Source organism: Ictidomys tridecemlineatus, unplaced genomic scaffold (assembly GCF_052094955.1).
Source record: "Ictidomys tridecemlineatus isolate mIctTri1 unplaced genomic scaffold, mIctTri1.hap1 Scaffold_170, whole genome shotgun sequence".
Taxonomy (NCBI): Eukaryota; Metazoa; Chordata; class Mammalia; order Rodentia; family Sciuridae; genus Ictidomys; species Ictidomys tridecemlineatus.
The window spans coordinates 164,349-188,245 of NW_027521478.1; the positions used below are offsets into that span (position 1 = coordinate 164,349).

Genomic DNA, 23,897 nt, shown 5'->3' on the forward strand with positions numbered 1-23,897 from the left:
GGCTGTGACCGAGACCCTCAACCCCACAGGTCTTCCAGGGTCTCTGGACCTAGCACAGCGCACGGGGGGTGGGGTGGGCATGAGTGGGTACCTGGGTGTGTGTTCACAATTTGGGGAGTAAAAATAGACAGGATTCACCAAATTTTAAGACAATGTACCCAAAGTGACAGAAGCTCTAATCATGGAGGCCTTCAGGGCGATTTGGTCTCTGATGGGGAAATGCGTGCGATTTTCTCAGGGATGGCTTGGACAAACCAGCTGACTATGAATCAGGCCAGAACAAACCCTGGAGAAGCAGGAAAGTGGCCCCAGTGGCTGGGGCACTTCTGGGGTGGAGAGGGACGTCCTCCCCACTCCCTGACTCACCGAGGACAGGTGTCCTGGCGTGGAGGACCCTGATGCTGTCCCTGCCCATAGGATTTCTGGGTTGACATTTCTGCTCCCTGCACCTCCACGCTCTTCCCTCTAAGACTGCCCACCGCAGCTCTGTGAGGACTCAGTGTCACATGTCCCTCCCCAAGGTGCCAGTCACCAGGCTGTGCTATGCACCCTGGCCGTCCCTCCAGGACTACTAACCATGCTCCCTGTCCTGAGTGAACCCCCACTCTGAGACTGCCCTCCAGGATCTGCCCTAAGCTTTTTCTTGCAACCCTCAAAGGCCACGCTTGTTGGTCCCTCTTGATGTCTAACCAGATGAGATGAACCCCAGAGAGCAGCCCCACAAGCCTGCTGCAGAGAGAATGGCCATCACTCACTGCTCTCATCCAATAAAGGGTCTTTTTCCAACTTCTATTTTGAAGTCGAGACTTTTCTCCTATTTCTTATATGTCCAGTTATTTTTAAGGACATAGAAATGACATTTTACATTTTTCTACACTATAATTAATTGTTTGACAGTCCTACAGAGGCATCTTCTGGAAAATGCCAAAAAACAAATAAACAAACAAACAACCAATAAGATGAAACAGAAGAAAACAATAACAGGAACTCACCAGGTAGGTGGGGTAGCCTGGGGGGCCTTATGTGCTGGGCAGAGTCAACTTCTTTCTAGGATTTCTGTTCATGTTTGTCCAAATTATGGTTCCCTTCGGCAAATCAGGAGAGAGATGAATGCTCTTTAGTCTTTTGAAGGAATTATGGCTCTTTTTGCCTCCTTGTGCAGGTGTGTACATATGTGTGCTTGTGTAAGCACATGTGTTCATGAGTATGCATGCCTGTATGTATGTACACACATGCCTGTGTGCACGTCTCTCTGTGTGCATGTGCGTGTATGTGTGTGCATGTGCATGTGTGTGCACCTCTATGTGCACCTGTGCATGTATATGTGCATATGTGTGTAAATGTCTCTGTGTGCACATGCATGTACATGTGTGCATGCATGTGTGTGCATGTGTGCATGTCTCTCTGTGTACATGTGCGTGTACGTGTATGCATGTGCATGTGTGTGCATTTCTATGTGCACCTGTGCATGTGTAAGTGCATGTGTGTGTGAATGTGTCTCTGTGTGCATGTGTGTGTTCGTGTACATGTACATGCATGTGTGCACATACACATGTGTACGCATCTTTCTGTGTGCACCTGTGAATGCGTGTGTGCATGTGTGTGTCTGTGTACACCTGTGCGTGTGCATGTGTGTGCATGTCTCTGTGCACCTGAGCATGTGTATGTGTGCATGTGTGCCCATCTCTCTGTGTGCACATGTGTGCATGTGTGCACCTGCAGGGCTGCGGTTGGCCCGGGCTGCATGTGCCAGGAAAGTGCTCTTCATTGAGCTGCTCCGGTCCTATTTCTTACTTAACAAAAAATTTAATGTCTGCCCTTTCCTCGCCGTCCTCCTGTAGTGCCTCCAGCATCCCTTACCCTCCTCTCCTTTCCTTTTCTATCAACTTTTTATGGAGAAAGCCACCAGGCTCCAGGAGAACAGTGTGGGGCAAGCGGCCCTCCAAGTTGTCTGCCGAGCTGCCAGCCCAGGATTGGGCCCTGATCCACTGCTCGGAGTCTCAGCACCGAGCACTCTGTGTTGAAGTGCTGGGCCAAGCGGCACACTCCATCTCCCGAGAGAAGCCGAGTCCACGTGCACTTGGACATGGTGGTCCCTGGTCCACTTGCATCTTTAGCTCACTGTGCCTCTGGCCCCAAGCAATTCCAGGCTCCAGATGCAAGAGCCTAAGGTCAATATCTGAGAAAAGTGCTACCTGCCCCGGGCCTTAGTCCTAGGTTTTCTTCATATCGCCTTATCAGGAAAAAAACTCAAAGATGTTTTAATTAAAAGTAACGATAATCAGAAAAAAAGAATGGCTATAAAGTTTATGATTTTATTTCCTCTTTGAGAAAGGAGAGCCATAATATTCTCATGCAGATCAATCTCTTGAATACACATTTTTCATGACGATGGGAAGGAATTCAGATGCAAAGTGGACCACATGCCATCTCAGGCACAGGAGCCCCTTCATCTCCCCTGCGGCATCTCACTGCATTGCCAATCAAACAGCTCACAGAAGTTGCCAACGGAAATGCCCAAGTCCCCTCTTCAGCTTTACTCTGTGTCCTCTTCCACTCCAGGCACACCTGCAGATTTTAGCGCATGTGTATCTGTGTGCTCTCTGTATTTCCCGAATGAAGAAGAGTTTATAAAAGAAACACAGGTAGAGGGATAAGAGTGAACTCTTTCCATCTCACACTTTTCAGCACTCTTTGCCTAGAATCCGGCTGATGTATTTATTGTCTTAAAACTAAATTACTCTGCAGATGACATGATTATGAGTTTAGAAAGTTCAGAAGTTTCTGCAAGCTACTAGAATTAAAAGTCAAGTTAGCAAGGTTACTCTCTGCACAAATCAATCAAATTCCCATAAAATAAAAAATGCATAGTGGGAAAAATTTATAACTACACGTATAAAACATACAAAAATAAATCAAACGCAAGTGTGCAAGACCTGACACTGAAAACAGCCACATCCCTGAAGGCAACCAGCACCAGTGTGTCCCCAGGTGGGATCTGTGTGGGGCCAGTCTGTTCCCCATATGCACAGCACAGGGCGAGGGTCTGGGGCCATGTGCCGTCCACAGGGAAAGCCGATTATCCCTATCAATTCACAGGTAAGTGCAGGTGCACTGCAGATCTCAATGTGAAAAATAAAGCCAAAGTTTTTAGAAGAAACAATAGACCATCTTTATGATTGGAGTAAGCAGAGATTTCTTAAAAAGGAGAAAAAATTGAAGAATTTGGACACAATAAGGTTAAGTACTTGTGATTATCAAAAAACACTATTGAAAGAGCCAAAGGATAAGCCCCAGAGAAAGGGAAAAAATACTTGCCACATGCCCATCCAACAAAAGATTCACACCCGAAAATGTAACACATCTGACCAAATTAAAAAAAAAAAAAAACAACATCATTGGGAAAAAACACAGGCCAAGATGGCCAATGATCACAGTGAAAGGCACCAGACTTTACCATCAGGAACATGCACATCAGATTTCAGAGGAAAACTGAATTCCCCATCTGAAAAGATAACATGCAACAGAGATTCACTGTCAGCTCCGGGGGTTGTGGAATGGTGACGCCCATCATCTTGTAAATGGTAACACTCTGGAAAACAGGGAATTGGTGGACTGAATATTGAACAGCAACGTCTCAGCAGCTGGGAGCTGCAGACCATGCAGGGACTCGTGGTTGAGCCAGTGTTACACGTGAAGCTCTAAGGCAGCAAGGACCACTGAGCTGTGACTTCTAGCAGCAATGTGACAGATCTTAGGATGAAGAGCCAGGCCCAGCAACTGCCTCCTACAAGACTCTACTGTGAGAATTCCAAGAGGAAAAACCAAGGTAGCATCATGGTCAGAGCAGTGGCTGCCGCTGGAGCAGGCAGCAGCGGTGGGCCCAAGGGGCTAGAAGAGAATTCCGGGAAAGGCAGGCGTGTTCTGCTCATGAAAGTCCACTGTATGTGTGCTGGACACCTGTGACTTCATTCTATAGCTCAAGGATGCCCTTCTTCAAAAAGAAGTCTTCCAAACTATGTCTCTTCATATAAAACCACACACCTTGATCACGTAATGATTCTTCCAAACCTTTATTTTGTAAATGTGATTTTTATGCCTTACTGGAGTTCAGAATTCTTGACCTGCTTGATAATCTTGCTCACATTTGTCAGTCAGCTCTGCCGTATTAATTCTGACTCCCAGAGTGTCTTCAATATAAAATTTACACATTCATAAAACTTTTTTTTTACACTCTACCTTCAAGGTCTCAATAAATTTTGGCATTTTTGTGTTGAGAAGTGTTTTCATGTGAAGTCATCTATCAACAGTGTCTTTCAGCATGAAATGCCCACTGTGGACTTCTCCTGGGTCCTCTCAGGCCCATGGTGCAGGTCCACTGCAGAGGAAGGGCAGCAACACACTTTGGAAAAGAGGACCCTGTGGGGCCAGGCAATCCTGCACTCTAGATCCCATGCGCCTCCTCCCACTTCCCCAGGAGCTGTGAGCCCGCTGGGTTGCCTGGCACAAGAGCAGGCTTCCTTTCCCTGCGCCTGCTGCCGGCCCCTAGAGGGCCCCATCCAGGGAAGGGGAACGGCCTGCAGGAGGTGGATGGGTGGCCCAGGCTGTCCTCTGTCTTTGGAGCCTGCCAGGGGTGGGCGCCCTGCTTCCAGGCCACAGGTCCACAGGCCAGTTAGGGCAGGCTGGGTCTTATCAGCTTCCTCCAAAACCTTTCCTCCTCAATCTCTCTCTCCCTTAAAAACAACAACAACAACAACAACAAACAAAATAGTGATTCTAAGGGTTTCAGGAATATGCAAATTCCTCTCTCCGACATACCAAGAGATCCATGGTCTTGGTTCACAGTGGCCATAGTATCTATGGATATCTTACTCTGATCATGTGTCAAGAAAAGGAGGGCAACCACAGAAGTGGTCTCTGCTGCCTGCCCACCACAGAACCTGGTCGGGAGCCAGTACCAAACTGTCCTTCAGAGCCTTCAGCTTCTGCTTGTCCGCCTCTTTACCCTGCGACCTGCGCCCTCTGCACAGCGCTACCAGCCCAGCCCACAGACCTGCGCAGGAGCAAACACTCCGGCTCAGGCCCACGGGTGGTTTTGCGAGTGCTCCTACCACGTGGCACTTACACTTGGCACGGTGCAGCCTGGCTTGCTGCTGGGTTCTTGTCCCCTCCATGGGCAGGTAGGCAGCTGCCCCTGCAAAGCCATGCAGCCTTGCGGGAGCCCTCGGGCTGGGAATGCATGCTGTTCCAAGGCTGCTGTGATTATGTGAACTTGAAGCAGTGCTTGGGTCTGAGAATTGTCCTTGAGTTTGTTCTGCAATAAATTATTTAAGTGAGATGTGAAAGAAATAATTGGTTAATAACCACAATTGGGATTAAAGAGTAATTTTGATTTTCAAAAGATGCTTAAAAGGATAAATATTCATTTGTCTCTTTTTGCTATTAAAAAGAAATAAGCCTCCTTAAATGACTTCACATAATGGAAAAAATAGGTGGGTTTAAATGCTACCCTCCTTGTGGAGGTGACAAGCCATTGTCAAAGCTCCTGCTGGTGGCGGGCACCTGGGAGCAGGCCACTGGCCTGTGCGTTGCCTTGAGGGCATGGGCTGTGATCACTTGTGTTCTACTTGCTCAGTGAATGTGCACTGTGCAGGACAAAGACAAAATCCTGCTGAACAAAGGACACCTTTCTGGCCCCAGGAGGGGGCTTAAATTTTAGATGCTTAAGTGACCCAGCTCAGGCCGTGCTTAGCAAGAGTGTAGGGCACAGAAGCACAGTGAAGGGGTTGGCAAGAGCTTTGCCTTCCAAATCGGCCAAGTAGCAGGAGCCCTGGGGTGGGGCCTGCAGAGGGAAGCGGACCTGGGCTTTAGAGAGGAAAGGGAAGGGCCAAAAGGAAGGAGATCTAGAGGTGAAGGAGGGACCCGCACCATATGCTGTCACTCCCACTTGTGCCAAGTCTGGCTCAGTCCTGGCAAATCCTGTGCAGACCACGGGTAGATTTTTAAAAACTACATCATCTGTGTGGATGCTACCTGGGTAGGATTGGTGCTGTCCTTCCTAGCAGTGATTTATAGGACACTGAATGTCTAAGAAGCAATCAGATTTCCAGGTAGCTGACTGAATTCAGGTCCTCCTCAGTTGTAGAACCACAGGGCCACCTTTGTTTCTCACAGTGGTTTAGCCAGGACTTGAATGTAGTAAGTGCTCAGTAAGTACTTATAGATGTAGTAAGTACTCAGTGAGTCTTTGTAGATGTCGTAAGTGCTTGGTAAGTATTTACAAATAGAATAAGTGCTCAGTAAATATTTACAGAAGGCCTGAGCACAGAATTCAGCTTTCTCCCCTTTTGAGCACAAAAGGGAATAAAGATATATTTCAAGTTCTGAGGTTTGGGGTGTTTGGTTTTAGGAATGTGTGGTCAAGACCTTCAGGGCTTAATTCTACAGATAACCAGGTACTGTGTCAGGACAACTGAGCTAAACCTGGAAAGGGTTTGATCCAGGCATACATTTCAAAATTATAGCCATGAATTCAGGACACTTGCCAGGTCTAATTCTGGAAATTCTAGAAATGCTAGATTCTTTCCGTGCAGTAATAAAGGAGTACCATTTCATGACCCACAGCTGATGTTTGGTTTCTTACTCCATTTATAACCAAGTCACTTCCCAAATGTGATTTCTTCCAAGAAATTTCCAATCTGAAAGGAAGTCCAAATTAGCACAGACGCAGCAACCTTCTTGGCACAAGTGATATTTAGGAAGCAGCACTCTAACCCTCCAGCAGCCGTCCTGTGGGAAACACTGCTGGTAGGAAGGGATGGCCTCACGGTCAGGCAGAGCCCAGGGATACCCACTGCCTCCTCTTAACCTCCCGCAGCCTTTGCCTCCCAGGTGCCTCTGCCTCCAACCAGTGCAAATATCCACCCATTGGAGAAGACACACTCACCTGGTGGCCCTGAGGCCCTGCCTGCTTTCCCACCTGGCTCCCGGGCCCCACCCAGGCATGGGCCCTTCCGTCCTCTGGGAGCCTCTAGCACCCTCCAGCACCCTCTCTCCCTGGGGGGCAATCCTGGACTTCCGTACCAGGAGATCTGGGTGAATGTCACATGTAGTCAGTCCACGGAGCTGAGAGAAGGCGTGCTCCCAGGAAGCTCTGCAGAGAGAAGATTTGAGCCAGAGGTTCAGTGTTTCCTAGTTCAACTGCTACTCACAAGTTTTCCTGAGCTTCTCTCTGAAACACGAATCAAGCTGCTGAAGGTGAAGGAGAGCTGCTCACGGTCCACACTGCCTTGGCCTGGAGCCCTGAGCCGCTCCTCCTGGCCTGCGGCCCCACTGTCCACGTAGGTGGGACAAGGGTGCTCACCCCGGCTCCGCGGTCTGCCACTTTGCGAAGCCACGTCCCTCTCCTGCGTGACGGCCCTCTCGGCTGCACCCTGGCTCCCTCACCGGCCTCCCAGCTCTGTCCTCCATGGGGCCTGCTTCTCCGGGCCTGCTTCCTAGGTAAGGGTGCAACGCACGCCCTAGGAGCTACAGTTCTTCATTTCCTTAAATAAAATGTGTTGAGGAATAAGAAAAGCAGATGCCTAGGAACACAGTTCCTAATGATCCCTTGAACTCGGGGCCCCCGTTGGCAGATTCAAACACAGATGAAAATCCCCGGGAACCTGTTGAGTTTACCTGAAGATGTGAGGATAGAGGTCAGTGTGACCAGGCCGAGGAGTCTGCACTAACCATCCCATGAGGTGAGTGGACCATCTCTTCACATTATCAGAGAGAAAGTCAGAAAAGGTGGAAACAAAGGAATAAAAAGGCCATCCCAAAAGCTGGCTGCTCATCCCTCACAGTGTGTCTAAAGCTCTTCTAACACTTTCAGAAACTCATACTAGTGCCCCATGGAGAAAAATGTCATTAGTATTCTTAAATGTACTTAGATGCCCTGTGGAACCCATTTTCACTGCATAGTATTAGTCAATTTATATATAAGATGTTTGTGAAAGAATAATCTGAAGGCACCTGGAAGAAAATAGTTGTTATTCTTTTAAAAAATCTTGAAAATTTAAATAGTAGGGGTAGTGCATTTGCTTAGGGTGGCAAGACAGAAGGACATGGGGAGAGAAAGTGGGCAGGACTGGCCGCTGGAGAGGGACTAAGTGAGAGCTCTCCACACCTCCTCTGCTGAAGGCGGCACGCGTTGGTGTGCAAGACCCTGGAGAGCCTGGGCGCCCTGCAGGCTCCTTGGACTGGAGACAGCTGGCCCGAGGGCAGAGGGCGAGCGGGTTCAGAAGCCACAGCATGGCCTCTGGCTAAACCCCTGGCTGACAACCTGAGTACTCAGGAACCCAGCAGGCCATGGATGACCATATTCCACCCTGGTGCAGGCACATTAGTGCTCTAGCAAGACAGGGCAGACAGCCTCAGAAGAACACGAAATCCAAAGTTGCCATATGTGTCATCTACAGTGTCCCATTGCAATCAAGAATGATCAACCCTGGGCACAGAGAGGACAGGCCACCCCAAACCAGGTCCTTCCTGTGGTCCTTGACTTGGAGCTAGTGGTCAGTAACTGAAGATTAGCTCTCACACATACATTCAAATAATCAAAGATGATCCATAACTCAATAAAAATACATGATTAGTGAGTGATATAATAAACCAATGAAGACATGAAAACTGTATAAAACTACATAACTATATTAAAAAGCCACAAATTCCAGAGCTGAAAAGCACATCGTGGAATAAAAATCAGCTGAATAGGTCTGTCAGCACATGGACATGGACGAAGGAGTCCACTTAAAAAGGACAGATCCATAAAAATCCAATGTTAGGAGCAAGGAAAAGACGGAGTAAAGCTGAAGAGACTCTCAGGTCTTGGGAACAGGATGAGGCTTTCCAACACACCTACAAGTGGGGAATCATAGAACAATCAGAGCACTAGTGCCTGGAATTCTCCATCGATTTGCAAATCTATAACACTCTAAGTAAGTGCCCTAGAAGAAGAAATGCGTCTGGACGCCTTACGCTCCTGCCACACAAACCTCAGAGAGCACACCTTGAAAGCCGTCAGGACAATTCATGCTCTGAAAGGAACAATGTGACTTATGGGTGTTTTCTTCCAGAAGAGTGGGAAGCATGGAGGGTGGGATAAAATATTCAAAGTACTTAAAGAAAAATCATATAGCCCACAAATCTCTTACACACAAAGACAGAAAAGGATCTTGGATAAACAAATGCTGATGGAATTCTTGCAGCAGACCTGCGGTATAAAAACATCCAGAGAGGTCTTCAGAGTGAAGGCTTCAAGATGAACCCTCAGATCCACAAAAGAAGTGACCAACACAGGGACTGGTAAATACGCAGTAGAAATCAGACTTTATTGATTTGACCTTATTTTGAAACACAGTAGTGGCTTAATACATGTTGTGTATTTCTTTGATTCTCTTGAATTTATTAAACACACATGACCACTTAAAACAAAGTTTATAAAGTACATTTAAGGTTTATGATGTATATTGATATGATATATATGGCAATAAGTCACTAAGGAGTGGACAAATGAGGACGCTCTGACATGAAGTTCTCACTTGGTTGTGGGTGAATGTCAGTATTAACTGGAGGTGAAACATCACTTACAGCATCAAAGAAAATCAGCTAAATAGTCAACAGAGAAATTAGAAAGACACAGTGAGACATTCGACACGAAAGAAACAGCAACTGAATAGGAGACACGAAAGGGACGAGACCCATTTAAATCACAGAGCCACAGTCTAGACTTACAGTAGAACCAGACAGTTCCGATGACCACTCCAGGTCAGCGGTTGGGACTGTGGCCTCACGGTTAAATGTGGCCTGAAGTTTGCTGTCATTGCTCTGTGAGTTCAGCATTGCTCTGTTGGGTGAGGAAGAGGAAGATGAAGACGCTGGTGACCATGAAGAGGGAGGGCAGGGGACGAGTAGAAGTGCTCCTGATGTCAACCACCCTATGGCCGCAATGGGACTACCAGCCCCCTGTGACACTTGGACTGCTGTCACTTGGACTGGCAAAGATCAGCCATTTTCAGACTGGTTAAAAGAGGAAATCACATTAGACTTTGCTCGACATCAATACGGACCTGGTGGACATTTTTTAAATGGTAATAAAGAAATTATATGAAAAAATTCATGTTTGCAACTTTGATACTTTAGATGAAGTCGACAAATTCTTCAAAAACTAGGAATTATAAGATGGACTGGAGGAGGCAGAGAAATCCCAGCCACCTATGTCTACTATGGACATTTAAATAAGAATTAAAACTAGACCCACGCGTGCCCGTGTAAGCACCTCCAGGCCCAGACGCTTCCACTAGTGAAGGCTCTCTAAGAAGCGAGAGAAGGAAAGCACTCCCACATCTAGGACTTCAATTTTCTCTCAGTCCCCCCAAAGGGGAAAAACTCCCAAGAAATGTAAATACTGGTATTCTCAAAAAACACGGCTGTGAAAATTCTTATCAAAGTATGTGCAAACCAAGGAGACCGCATATAAAAAGGGTGCCAGACACACAGGAGGTGGGCGCATCCAGGAAGGCAAGGTTCAGTGACCACCCGAGGGTAGACTGATGGGAAGCTTCACTACTGTAATCAGATTCAGATCCTCTCAAGAGATGCAGAGAAACACCCGACCACAGGAAGCCCAGATTCGAGGTGGCGCTCTTCATGCACAGGAGTAAGAGACCCTTCACCTTGATGCAAGGAGTCTGTGAACACAGCTAAGTCTGTATTTAGTGGAAAAAACACCTGCAGGTTTCTGCTTATAGTCAGGAGCAAGGCAAAATGTCTCCTTTCACTGTTTTATCTAAAGTTTCACTGGAAGTCATCGTACAAATATGACAAGAAAAATCTAAAGTAATTTGGGCCTGAAAATGAAATATTTTATTTTTTTTTCATAGGTGATATGAATGTTTACACAGAAATCCTGAGGAAATTACAAAATAAGCTATAATTACTACGTGCATTTTACAAGGTTTCAGGACATTATGGAAACACACAAAATCCATTTTACTTTTTAATGCTAATCTTAAAACCATTCAAAACACCCATTTACAATGATATAAAAATAAGGTACTAAGAAATAAATTTAACAAACTATGTAAATCACATGTGCCCTGGATGCTAATAAACAAAGAAATTTCACAGTGTCAAAATATGTGGAGAAAGATCCTGAATCCACCAACTGGAAGACTCATTATCATGAAGATGGAACTCTTCTCCAGGCTGACCTATAAACTTAATCAATATCCTTGAAAATACATGTAGAATTTTGTGGAAATTCATGAGCTCATCCTAAAATGTATATGGAAATTCAAGACACCAAGGATACTCAGTTTTTTAAATGACCAAAGCCTGAGAAGTTTATCTGATTTAAGTCTTCTCTAAATACTGCATGTTCGAGACAGCAAGTATTACAGAAGGACGGACACACAGGTCAGCAGAACAGAATTAAGAGTCCAGAAACGAATCAGCTTATGAGCTCAGCTGAATTTTGAAAAATGTGCCTTGGTTATTTTTAGAGAAAAGAATTGCTTTTTAAATAAATGGTGCTAAAATATCTGGGTATCTGTGTGGATAAAAAAGAACTTTGACCCTTTCCTCACACTACACACAGGTATCATTCAAACGAGTCAGAGGTCAAAACTTTATAACTACGAATATTAGGGGGAAAATAGGAGAAAACCAACCTTTGTGGTCTTGGATTAGGCAAAGTTTCTTAAATAAGTCATGAAAAATACGAGTCATAGAGGAGAGAAGGGGGCTGAGTTGGCCTTTCTTCAAAGGACGCCATTAAGAAACAAAAGCGCTAGCCACAGGTGAGGGAAGTGTCTCGGACTCTGGACACAAATGACCCCTCTGTCAAGAGGCAGAGAGCAACTGCAGGAGGGACGGGGTGGAGCACTGTGTCAGAAAGAAGGTGGGGGTGGTCCTCTGCACCTTGGCCTCTGAGGCACATGTTGGAGGCCATAGAGGAACACGGGCCCAAATGGGAGCAGGTGTATGGGCAGGTGGGCGGGTGGGGGTGGGAGGGACAGCTCAGCTATGTCTTCTAGGCTTGGAATACACGTGCCACGGGGCCCCAGACCTCGCTCCTGGGCCTTATCCACTAGCAAGGAGACATATCCCCACCAAGATCTGGATGCAGACATTCACGAAGGTCATGAGCAGGAAATAAGCCAAGTGCCAGGCAGAGACTAGTGAATGTTGGCACTCCACCCCCCAAGAAAATGCCACCTCTCACCTGAATGTCACCACTGAACACCCTGACAAGTACCTGGGTAGATTCTAAAGTCAGAAAAGTTGGGGCAAAATCCCTGTAGATAGAGTTCCGATGTACAGGGTTCTAATGAAGTCAGTGTGAATACAGGATGCCCCTCGGCCACTGCATGGAGCCAGGGTAGAGATGGAGGCTGACCACTGATGGACAGCAGGGAACTCTGGGAGGAGGTGGGGGATGACCACTGAGGTAGAGCGGGGAACTCTGGGAGAAGGTGGGGGCTGAACACTGAGGGACAGCAGGAAACTCTGGGTGGAGGTGGGGGCTGGCCACTGAGGGACAGCAGGGAACGATGGGTGGAGGTGGGGGCTGGCCACTGAGGGACAGCAGGCAACTATGGGTGGAGGTGGGGCTGAGCACCAAGGAACAGCAGGGAACTCTGGGTGGAGGTGGGGTCTGAGCACTGAGGGACACCACACCAGGAAACTATGGGTGGAGGTGGGGGCTGGTTGCTGAGAGACAACAGGGAACTATGCATGGAGGTGGGGGTAGATCACTGAGGTGCAGCAAAAAACTATGGGTGAAGGTGGGGGCTGAACTCTGAGGGACAGCAGGGACCTATGGGTGGAGGTGGGGGCTGGCCACTGAGGGACAGCAGGGAACAATGGGTGGAGGTGGGGCAGGTCGCTGAGGGACAGCAGGGAACTATGGGTGGAGGTGGGGGCTGGCCGCTGTGGGACAGCAGGGAACTATGGGTGGAGGTGGGGGTAGACCACTCAGGGGCAGCAGGGAATTATGGGTGGAGGTGGGGGTAGACCGCTGAGAGACAGCAGGGAACTATGGGTGGAGGTGCGGGCTTAGCACTGAGGGACAGCAGGGAAATATAGGCGGAGGTGGGGGCTGGCTACTGAGGGACAGCAGGGAACTATGGGTGGCGGTGGGGGCTGAGCACCCAGAGACAGCAGGGAACTCTGGGTGGAGGTGGGGGCTAGTCGCTGAGGGACAGCAGGGAACTATGGGTGGAGGTGGGGGCTGGCCACTGAGGGACAGCAGGGAACTCGGTAGAGGTAGGGGCTGAGCATCGAGGGACAGCAAGGAACTCTGGGTGGAGGTGGGGGCTGACCGCTGTGGGACAGCAGGGAATGACAGGTGGAGGTGGTGGTAGACGGCTGAGGGAGAGCAGGGAACTATGGGAGAAACTATGGGTGCTGGCTGCTGAGGGACAGCAGGGAACTCTGGGTGGAGTTGGGGGCTTACCGCTGAGTGATAGCGGGGAACTCTTTGTGGAGGTGGGGGCTGGGCGCTGAGGGACAGCAGGGAAATATGGGTGGAGGTGAGGACTGTCCACTGAGGGACAGAAGGGAGGCTGGCCACTGAGGGACAGCAGGGTACTATGGGTAGAGGTGGGGGCTGAGCACAGAGAGACAGCAGGGAACTATGGGTGGAATTGGGGGCTGGCCTCTGAGGTACAGTAGGAAACTATGGGAGAAGGTGGGGGCTGACCGCTGAGGGACGGAAGGGAACTATAGGTGGAGGTGGGGGCTGGCTGCTGAGGGACAGCAGGGAACTATGGGTGGAGGTGGGGCTGACAGCTGAGGGACAGCAGGAAACTGTGTGGAAGTGGGGATGACCCCTGAGGGACAGTGTGGAACTATGAGTGGAGGTGGAGCTGACCGCTGAGGGACAGCCGGGAACTATGCAAGGAGTTGTTGGCTTACCGCTGTGGGACAGCAGGCAACTGTGGTAGGAGGTGGGGACTGAGCGCTGAGGGACAGCGGAGAACTATGTAAGGATGTGGTGGCGGACTGCTGAGGGACAGCGGGGAACTCTGGGTGGAGTTGTGGGCTGACCCCTGAGCAACAGGGGGGAACTATGGGTGGAGGTGGGGGCTGAGCACCTAGGGACAGCAGACAACTATGGGTGGAGGTGGGGGCTGAGCACCGAGGGACAGCAGGGAACTATGGGTGGAGGTGGGAGCTCTCCGCTTAGGGACAGCAGGGAACTATGGGTGGAGGTGGGAGCTGGCCGCTTAGGGACAGAAGGGAACTATGGGTGGAGGTGAGGGGTGAGCACCTAGGGACAGCAGGGAACTATGTGTGAAGGTGGAGGCTGACCTATGAGGGACAGTAGGGAAGTATGTGTGGAGGTGGGGGCTGACCGCTGAGGGACAGTAGGGAACTGTAGGTTGAGGTAGGGGCTGACCGCTGAGGGATAGCAGGGAACTGTAGGTGGAGGTGGGGCTGAACACTGAGGGACAGCAGGGAACTATGCGTGGAGGTGGGGGTTGAGCACTCAGGGACAGCAGGAAACTATGGGTGGACGTGGGGCCTGAGCGCTGAGGGACAGCAGGGAAGTATGGTTGGAGGTGGGGGCTGGCTGCTGGGGGACATCAGGGAACTATGGGTGGAGGTGGGGGTAGACCTCTGAGGGGCAGTGGGGAACTATGGGTGGAGGTGGGGGCTGGCCGCTTATGGACAGTAGGAATCTATGGGTGGAGGTGGGGCTGGCCGCTGAGGGACAGCGGGCAACTATGGGTGGAGGTGGGGGCTGGCTGCTGAGGGACAGCAAGGAACTATGGGTGGGGGTGGGGCAGACCTTTGAGGGAGAGCAGGGAACTATGGGAGGAGGTGGGGGCTGAGCGCTGAGGGACAGCTGGGAACTATGGGAGGATGTGCGGGCGAACCGCTGAGGGAGAGAGGGGAACTATGGGTGGAGTTGGGGGCTGACCCCTGAGGACAGCGGGGAACTATGGGGTGGAGGTGGGGGCTGAGCACAGAGGGACAGCAGGGAAATATGGGTGGAGGTTGGGGCTGAGCAAGGAGGGACAGCAGGCAACTATTGGTGGAGTTGTGGGCTGAGCATCGAGGGACAGCATAGAACTATGGGTGGAGGTGGGGTTGACCGCTGAGGGACAGCAGGGAACTCTGGGTGGAGGTGGGGCTGACCCCTGAGGTACAGTATGGAACGATGGGTGGAGGTCTGGCCTGGCCGCTGAGGGACAGCAGGAAACTATGGGTGGAGTTGGGGCTGAACACTGAGGGACAGCAGGGAACTCTGGGTGGAAGTGAGGCTGAGCACCGAGGGACAGCAGGGAACTCTGGGTGGAAGTGAGGCTGAGCACCGAGGGACAGCAGGGAACTCTGGGTGGAGCGGGCAAGTAAGGGTGGAGGTGGGGGCTGGCCACTGAGGGACATCAGGGAACTATGGGTGGAGGTGGGGGTAGACCTCTGAGGGGCAGCGGGGAACTATGGGTGGAGGTGGGGTAGACCACTGAGGGGCAGCAGGGAATTGTCGGTGGAGGTGGGGGCTAACCGCTGAGGGACAGCAGGGAACTCTGGGTGGAGGTGGGAGCTGGCTGCTGAGGGACAGCAGGGAACTATGGGTGGAGGTGCGGGCTTGCTGCTGAGGGAAAGCACGGAACTATGGGTGGAGGTTGGGGCTGAGCACAGAAGGACAGCAGGGAACTATGGGTGGAGGTGGGGGCTGAGAGCTGAGGGACAGCAGGCAACTGTGGGTGGAGGTGGGGCTGAGCACAGAGGGACAGCAGGCAACTGTGGGTGGAGGTGGGGGTCTGAGAGCTGAGGGATAGCTGTGAACTATGGGTGCAGGTGGGGGCTGACCATTGAGGGACAGCGGGGAACTATGGGAGGAGGCAGGGGCTGAGAGCTGAAGGACAGCGGGCAAGTATGGGTGGAGGTGTAGGATGGCCGCTGAGGCACAGAGGGCAACTATGTGCGGAGGTGGGGGCTGAGCGCCGAGGGTCAGCAGGGTAATATGGGAGGAGGTGGGGGCTGGTTGCTGAGGGAAAGCAGGGAACTATGGGTGGAGGTGGCGGATGGCCGCTGAGGCACAGGGGGCAACTATGGGTGGAGGTGGGGGCTGAGCTCCGAGGGATAGCAGGGTAATATGGGTGGAGGTTGGGGCTGGCCGCTCAGGGACAGCAGGGAACTATGGGTGGAGATGGGGGCTGGCTGCTGAGGGACAGTAGGGAACTATGGATGGAGATGGGGGTTGACCGCTGGGGACAGCAGGGAACTATGGTTGGAGGTGTGGCCAGGCCGCTGAGGGACAGCAGGGAACTATGGGTGGAGGTTGGGGCTGGCCGCTCAGGGACAGCAGGGAACTATGGGTGGAGGTGGGGGTGAGCACCAAGGGACAGCAGGGAAATCTGGGTGGAGGTGGGAGCTGGCCGCTGAGGGACAGCAGGTAACTATGGGTGGAGGTGAGGGCTGACCGCCGAGAGACAGCTAGGAACTATGGGTGGAGGTGTGGGCTCCCCGCTGAGGGACAGCAGGGAACTATGGGTGGACGTGGGTGCTGGCCACTGATGGACAGTCGGGGACTATGGTTGAGGTGGGGGCTGGCCGCTGAGGGACTGTGGGGAACTATGTGTGGAAGTGGGGCTGACCGCTGAGGAACAGCGGGGAACTATGGGTGGAGGTGGGGCTGATCACTGAGGGACAGCGGGGAACTATGTGAGGAGGTGGGGGCTGAGCACTTAGGGACAGCAGGGAACTATTAGAGGAGGTGGGGGCTGACCACTGAGGGACAGCGGGGAACTCTGGGAGGAGGTGGGGGCTGAGCACTTAGGGACAGCAGGGAACTATTAGAGGAGGTGGGGGCTGATCACTGAGGGACACCGGGGAACTCTGGGAGGAGGTGGGGGCTGAGCACTGAGGGACAGCAGGGAACTATGGGTGGAGGTGGGGGCTGAGCACTGAGGGACAGCAGGGAACTATGGGTGGAGGTGGGGGCTGACTGCATGTGGCAGGACCCTGTCTCTCTTCATTTTCAGGAGCAGGTGGGAACTTGTGAGTCTCTTTGGGAGGTTAAGTCCCACCTGCTGTTGCACCCAGAGCGGGGAGAGGCCCATGCTGCACTCCGCAGCCACCCTGACACCCTCAGAGCTCTGGCTTGGAGCAGCATGGAGGTGGCCTGCACAGCTGAGGCTGGGATCTCTCTCCTAGGCCTTCACAGAACACTGAAGGTGGAAGTGAGGAGGAGGGCCCCACAGGGCCTCTGTTCTCACCTTGCCTCTCCTGGGTCTGTGCTGACCTCAGAGCTGTAAGGAATAGCTGCCCGTGGGTGGAATGGCCGGAGGACATCCTTATGAAGGTGGCCAGTGAGTGAAACTTCAGGGATAGGCAGAGCCCACCCCAGAGGCCAGGCCCTTCCAGTGTGGCTTGAGCTGCTGCTCAGAGGAGGGGTGTGCACGGGGCCGACTAACCAGACTTGAGGATGGGGTGTCCTGGCAATCAGGTGGAAAGGCGAGAACCCGAAGCCAGACTGCAGAGTGTGGAGGGTGGGCACTGGCATCCCTGAGGGAGTTCTTGAGTAGAGGGACAGCAGGGCTTTAGGTGGACACCTCAGGAGACCTATGGGTCTCAAGGCTGAAGGCACAAGTGGACCAAGGACAGAGGCATTGGTCTTTCCCATTATCCCAAGTGGGGCTGAGGGACAAGGGTAGACTTGGGTGCAGGCCAGTGGGATGGCCAGACAGATGGCCAGGAGCGAGGGCAGAAGAAGGGAGGACACTTCCCTCCGCAGCATGTCGAATTGAGGAGGAAACTGGAGAGGACAAGAATTGGGCACTACAGGACTTAGCCGCAGATGACTGGGAGGATCCAAGAGCCACACAAATGGCGGTGGGACACACAAGGACAGGTTGTCGTGAGAGGTAGGACCTCAGCGTGGACACCATGCAGCTCACCATCTTTCCTGGGGACCAAGACGTGGGTCACACTGACCTCAAGAACGGTAGAGGTCTGTCCCTCCACTCCCTCGACACCTGCAAGGCTGCTGAGCGCGTAGGGGGGCCTGGCCCATCCCCATGATCCTCTGTTCCCAGTGTGGACGCTGCTCTGCAGTTTCAGCTTTGTTGCTGCGACCATCGAAGAGGCACCCTGTCCCATGGACCCTGCGCGGCTCCTGCTGTGTGGCAGCTGTGAAGACCCTCCTGGTGCACTGCCACCAGCCCCTCCTCAGCCCGGCGGACTTCTGCCTAAGAACCAGCCTCTGCCCTGCTGGCCTGATTTACTCAGCTCAGAGCACCCTCAAGGTCCCTCCTACACAGCATCTTCCTTCCCACAATCTAAATGGGTCATGCTTTCTGTTGGTTCCTGCTTCTCTCTCCTCGGAGACCTCTCTGCTCTGCGTCTGCCCATCAGGCCCTGGTCCTTAAAAGTCAGCATGATCTGGACACATGGACCCATCGCACTTCGGTGGTCCCTAGAGGTGGGCAGAAGAAGAGCTACGGGCAGCAGGTATCACCACAGGTCGCCTCCTGCAGACAGAGGGAGGTGAGGAGGTGCAGCTGCACTGGGTTCAGGCCAGTGGTTTGCATCTATCTGAGAGCAGTGTGCTCTCCACCATAATTCCCCTCTAGCCCTGGGTCTCTCACTTCCCTGGACTCTCGCCCCAGCAAGTGCCTGTAGCATTTGTGTGGAGTGGTTTTTGCTACTCACAACACGACCTTGTTCTGTAGGGAGACGGTCAGCCCAGGAGGGCCACAGGAGGACAGGGATTGCCACGAGGGCGTGTGTCTAGCTGTTGGGTCGTCCTGGCACAGCAGGGAAAGGAGCCTTCAGGGGGACACAGGTGTGTCATGGAGGGAGAGCCCCCACCTGTGAGCCACCGGGCTGTGGTCTCCTTCACTGTCCTGGCCCCATTTCCCGATCTGTAAAAAGAAGCAGCTGCCCTGAGTTATGTCCAGTGACCCTGAAGTCTCCGAGACCAGGTGGGTGCCAATAGCCCCTGAAGATACCCAGGCAGTGCCATCTTCAGCCTTAGATGTGACACCCCTGCTGTACAAGAAGTGCCAACCCAAGAAAGCACACATTGGTTTGGGAATGGCATCTCACCTGTCCACAGAAGTTTATGCTGACCCACAGTCCACTCTCTCATCCAATCCTAACCCTAACAGGCATCAGGAAAAGCTCTCACCCCATGCTGTGGTTCAGGAAACCAAGACAGAGACACGACTGCTTTTTCCAAGGTTTCTGCAAAAATAAAACTGAAATTCAGACTGGAGCAGGTCACCCTGCAATCCATCTTTCAAAGAGCACATGCCCACCCTTTCCCTTACCTTGGAGAGGGTCAGCAGACCCAGGCTGGACGTCAGTGCCCACAGGGAGGGCCATGCTACCTATCCTGTGGGCTGGGCCTTTGCTCTCCCTGCTCACCTGCCTGGCCTCCCTTGCAGGGCCAGCTCCTCCCCTGCTGGTCACTGCCAGTGCTCCCTGGGGAGTGTCACTGATTGTCCTGATTATTCTGAGACTTTAGTTAAAGCTATTCATTCCACCTTGGCCGTGGCTCAGGAGCCCTCTGGAGCGACAGCCACCTTGCCAGCCTGTTGCCTGCCCCATCGCTCCAGAGCCACGTTGGCCATATAAAGAAGGGCTTGTCACCCAGTGGGCTTCACTTCTTGTGGCAGCTGCTGCTCCTGGACGCACCAGGGACCAGGGCGACTTTGCTACCAGAGTAGCTCAGCCCCGAGCTTCTCAGACTTCAGTTGCTGCCATGCCCACCCTGCCGTGCCCACCCTGCCATGCCCACCTCTGGAGCCACGGCGGCTGTGGAGGTGAGCTCGCTACCTGGGCCACCACAGGTGTGTCTCTGGATTGGTGTGGTGTATTCACCCTGCTGACAAAGCGCACAATTGTGAAGCTTGGTCAGATGTTCCAGGAAGTCAGGTTGACGTCTCTGAGAGGAGTCCCAGGTTCTTTCTCTTGGGGTGCCGAGATGGTCCTGGGGCTCCAGGTGGCTCTCCTGTTTGATTGACAATGTCTCCTAGGAAAGAGGCTGAGAAATTGGTATCCAGGTACCCTCCATAGCGGAGGGCTCTGCAGATAGGAGGTGGGAGCTGGACATTGGGTGAGAGGCTCTTGTACCTCTTGTGCAGAGACATTGTCCGCTCTGGGGTGTATGTACCCCTGGCAGTTGAAGTTCATGCCTACAAGGACAATAGTGCCATCACTTCTGCCTTGAACATTTTCACAGCTCCCAGAGACCTTCACGTGATGGGCAGCCTCTGTAGTGGGCTCACAGCCCCCGGTGGGCTCTGATTTCCTGATGCCACACTGACTGCAGTCTGTTTCACCTCTGTGTGCAGCACAGCCCTGGGCAGTTGCTCCCCCACTCAGAGCTCTGCTTTGCTCCCACCCTTGCCCATGTCCCCATCCTTCCAGCCATGAAGTATGAGTGGCTGCCCACATTCCTGGTGATCATAGGCCAGGGGACACTTAAACAGTAAAAAAAAAAAAACAAAAAAACACCCACCATGAGGACAGTCAGGTGCCACTACAGGTCTGTCCTTACCAGAGATTCCTTCAAAGCAAGTCTGAGACTAAAACCAAAAGCCTCTCCTTGCTCCTGGCTCAGGCGGGTTTTCTTCTCCACTGGAGGGTGTGGAAGTGCCTGGGCTGTCACCGCCCAGGGGAGCTGGTGCAGCCAGCATGGGAGAGAGTCCCCATGGGAACCAGATGGACTGCTTGTGCCCCATCCTGGCCAGGGGGTGTGAATAAGACAGGGAGGCCTGTTCCCAGGGTGGCCAAGGCCAGCTCCAGTTCATCAAGTTCAAGTGGAAAGCTGTAGTAGCCACGCCTACCACCAAGGCTGCTGGAAGGTTCTAAGGTGCTGCTGCGGGCAGCAGCCTCCACAAGCATCAGAGCTGTGGGTGGCCGTGTGGTGAGCCAGCCTGCAGACACCGGCCCCAAGTCTGTCCCTCTGTGTGTCAAACTGAGTGCAGTCCCTGCCCAGGGACCTAGAGGAGGGACAGGGCTGAAAGATCAGCAGACACTGGACTGGCCCATTCTGTGTTTCTCACGATGCGGCATCTTGCTGAGAACTAATATTTTCAATATCTTCCCTTTCAGGGTCCCGGAACAGAAATATTACAGAGAGGAAATAAAATGCAGCAGAACATTTCCTCTAGTGATGAAATTCAGTGCCTGTGGGATTTTCTGGGGAGCTCAGTCACCCACAACGTGGCTGTCATGGTGCTGGCTAACAGGGCATCAACCACAAATTATTGGAAAAATAATTAGAAATCTTGCATCTGGGGCTGGAGCTACAGGGTCATCAGTGTCCTAATCTTGCAAGGCCACAGGCCCCAGGGCCCTGGGGCTGGGCAGGCTATGGGTCAATTTTCCAGGTCCCAGTCCAGGTCTCCACCAAAGGCACCATTGGTTCTGGGGACACTGAGCACTGATTCTAGACAGTTTGCCCAGGAGACGTCGGGGTGTTTCCAGAATGAGCTCCCCCGAAGCCCTGCAGTGCTCAATGTGCAGGACCGGCCTGCTGCCGGGGTCTGTGGAGCTTGTCTCTTAGAGGTGGGTGGGGCAGGCACAGGGACTCAGGCCCTGACCACAGCTGGACCCTGAATGACTGCTGCCCTCAGCTGTGCAGAGTGGACTTGCCCAAGAGAAGAAGGCCCCCTTAGGACCCGCTATGACTCCAGGGACAAAAAATAGAATCTTCATTTCAAAATGCCAGCCTTACCCCAGACCTGCACCTAATCAGAATCCACATTCCAACAGGGTCTTGGGAGCCCTCTGTGCCCCTCGAGGCCAGGCAGCCCTGGCCAGGAAGACCTCTGCTGGGCACTGCTGAGATGTTCGTATTGCATTTGTCTTTTGGATTCTCCAATTATCTGTCCAGCCTTTAAAATTACTAGCACCATTTTTCTATTTTAAACCAATGTCACCTTCATCGGAAGTTCACCCTGCCCTGTGCCCTGGATTCTGGGGGTGGCATGGGAGGAGGAAAGGAGGCATCTGCATGTTCCCTCTGCTCAGGTATCAGGAGCACCTCAGCTGTCTGAAATAGCTGAACTCCCCCTGTGCAAATTGCAGGTACTGAGTGCAGAGCCTGGCGCTGGGCTGGCATTTCCTTCTCAGGCACTCATCCTGCAGAGGGAGGAGCTTGCAGAGGAGGGAGAGCAGCTGCTCTTTGTCCTTGAGGAGGAGGCAGGTCTGTGCAGCTCCTGTCAGCCCCCACTCCTGCCTGGTGCACCCGGCCCAGGGTAGGGTATTCGGTGAAGGAGCAGCCCGAGGCCATGGGGAGCTGTGCAGGATGAGCACAGGCCCAGAAAGACAGGGACAGCCTTTCTTCTTAGAGGAAAGGCCGGAGGCGGTTCTGTTGCCAACTTCAGAGGCACCCCCGTTGAAACCCCACATGTAGGGACAGACTCCACCTCAAAGCTGCAACCCTGAAGGCACCCCTGCTTCACCAATCCCACCTGCCTGCCTGCCAAATCCAGCCCATGCCCTACCACAAGCAGCGTGTCCTGGGAGGGCACTCAGCCAGTGCCAGTGCCCACCTCCCTGAAGGCAGAGCCACCTTCAGAGACCCACAGTCCTGGGTGTGAATCTGACTGCAGACCTGTCGGCTGCGTGGTGTGCTCTGATACAAGTCATTCAACTCTCCAACCTTTACTATTTTGTCCTTAAATAAGAATCAAAACTAATCAATGAGTTTCTTTTCTCACTTCAAGTTCCCACACACTTTCCTTTAATTTTTTAAAAGCAGGGGGGACTACCAAAGAGGCATGTGGGAGAAGGAGATTTTCTGGAACCATCCAATCTCATTCTCCTCCACAAGTGCTACTAATTTCCAATGATTTCAGCTATCATCTGAGCACTTTCATCTACTTTCAGATTGCTTTTGATTTTTCAGGTGTGATTCCAACAAATATTGTTAACTGAAATTTTCTTCTCAAACATTTTTAAGAAGCAAATGAATTTTCTGCTTGACTATTTTGTACTTGCTTTCTTTTGGGGGAGGTCTGGGGATTAAACTCAGTAGCAATCAATTAATGAGCCACATCTTCAGCCCTATTTTGACTTTTACTAACAAAAATAGTCTCACTAATTTGCTTGGTGCCTCACCATTGTGGAGGCTGGGTTTGAACTTGTAATCATCCTGCCTTAGCCTTTTGAGCTGCTAGGATTACAGGCACACCTGGCCTAATTTACTTCTTTAGATTGTGTTGCTTCAGACAACTTGTTTACACTTATTTCACCTAATTGTTTTAGTAAAAATATTAAATATATGTCAGAATAATTATTGTATATACATTTTAGGCACATAGGCAAGAAATTTATTTGGTGATTTTCTTTTTTGTGTAGTACTTTGATTTTGCTGTCAGCACTGAAAACAACCCAAGAGTGTTCTACCTCTGACCTGCATCCCCAGTTTTTTTTTTTTTTGTTGTTGTTGTTTAATATTGAGATAGTTGCCCATCCTGGCTTCCAACCTTCAATCCTTATGCCACTCTGGAATTAAAAGGATATATCACCCTGCATAGCTCATTAGGTGATGTCTAATGAATACTTACCTATCCCGAGAATTCTCTACTTGGTACAGTGGGTTGCACCTTTAGTAATACCAGCTACTTGGGAGGATAGAAGATCACAACTTTGAGGCCAGCTTCAACAAATAAAAACAAAAAATAAAAATAAAAAGTTCTGGGGATATGGCTTCAATCCTCACTACTTCCAAACAAAAACAAAAACAAAAAAAACCATTGAGAAATATTACACATATTGAGAAAATAATACTTATATAATTTGATTGCACATATCTTCATCAAAGCTAATCACTTCATAAAGAATACATAAATATAGTGCAGTCTTAATATGAATAATTCATACATTAC

The 23,897-nt window shown here is 51.4% G+C and overlaps 1 protein-coding gene and 1 pseudogene across 9 annotated transcripts; one reads left to right on the forward strand and one right to left on the reverse strand.

Annotated features, from left to right (window-relative positions):
• Positions 1 to 2,295: 2,295 nt before the first annotated feature.
• LOC144372836 (1-phosphatidylinositol 3-phosphate 5-kinase-like) overlaps positions 2,296 to 23,897 on the reverse strand; it is a 51,079-nt pseudogene continuing 29,477 nt past the window's right edge.
• LOC144372835 (uncharacterized) lies at positions 17,787 to 22,706 on the forward strand. Of its 9 annotated transcripts, none has more exons than XM_078036071.1 (5): positions 17,787 to 17,918; positions 18,090 to 18,540; positions 18,726 to 18,838; positions 19,674 to 19,847; positions 21,115 to 21,163. In XM_078036071.1, the coding sequence occupies exons 1-5, from the start codon at positions 17,852 to 17,854 to the stop codon at positions 21,147 to 21,149; spliced, it is 840 nt and encodes a 279-aa protein (XP_077892197.1). In that variant the 5' UTR covers positions 17,787 to 17,851; the 3' UTR covers positions 21,150 to 21,163. The 9 variants fall into 9 exon arrangements, with proteins under 9 accessions (XP_077892197.1, XP_077892198.1, XP_077892195.1 ...); XM_078036072.1 differs by having other exon boundaries at positions 19,674 to 19,820; XM_078036069.1 differs by lacking the exon at positions 18,726 to 18,838 and having other exon boundaries at positions 19,674 to 19,820; positions 21,115 to 22,706.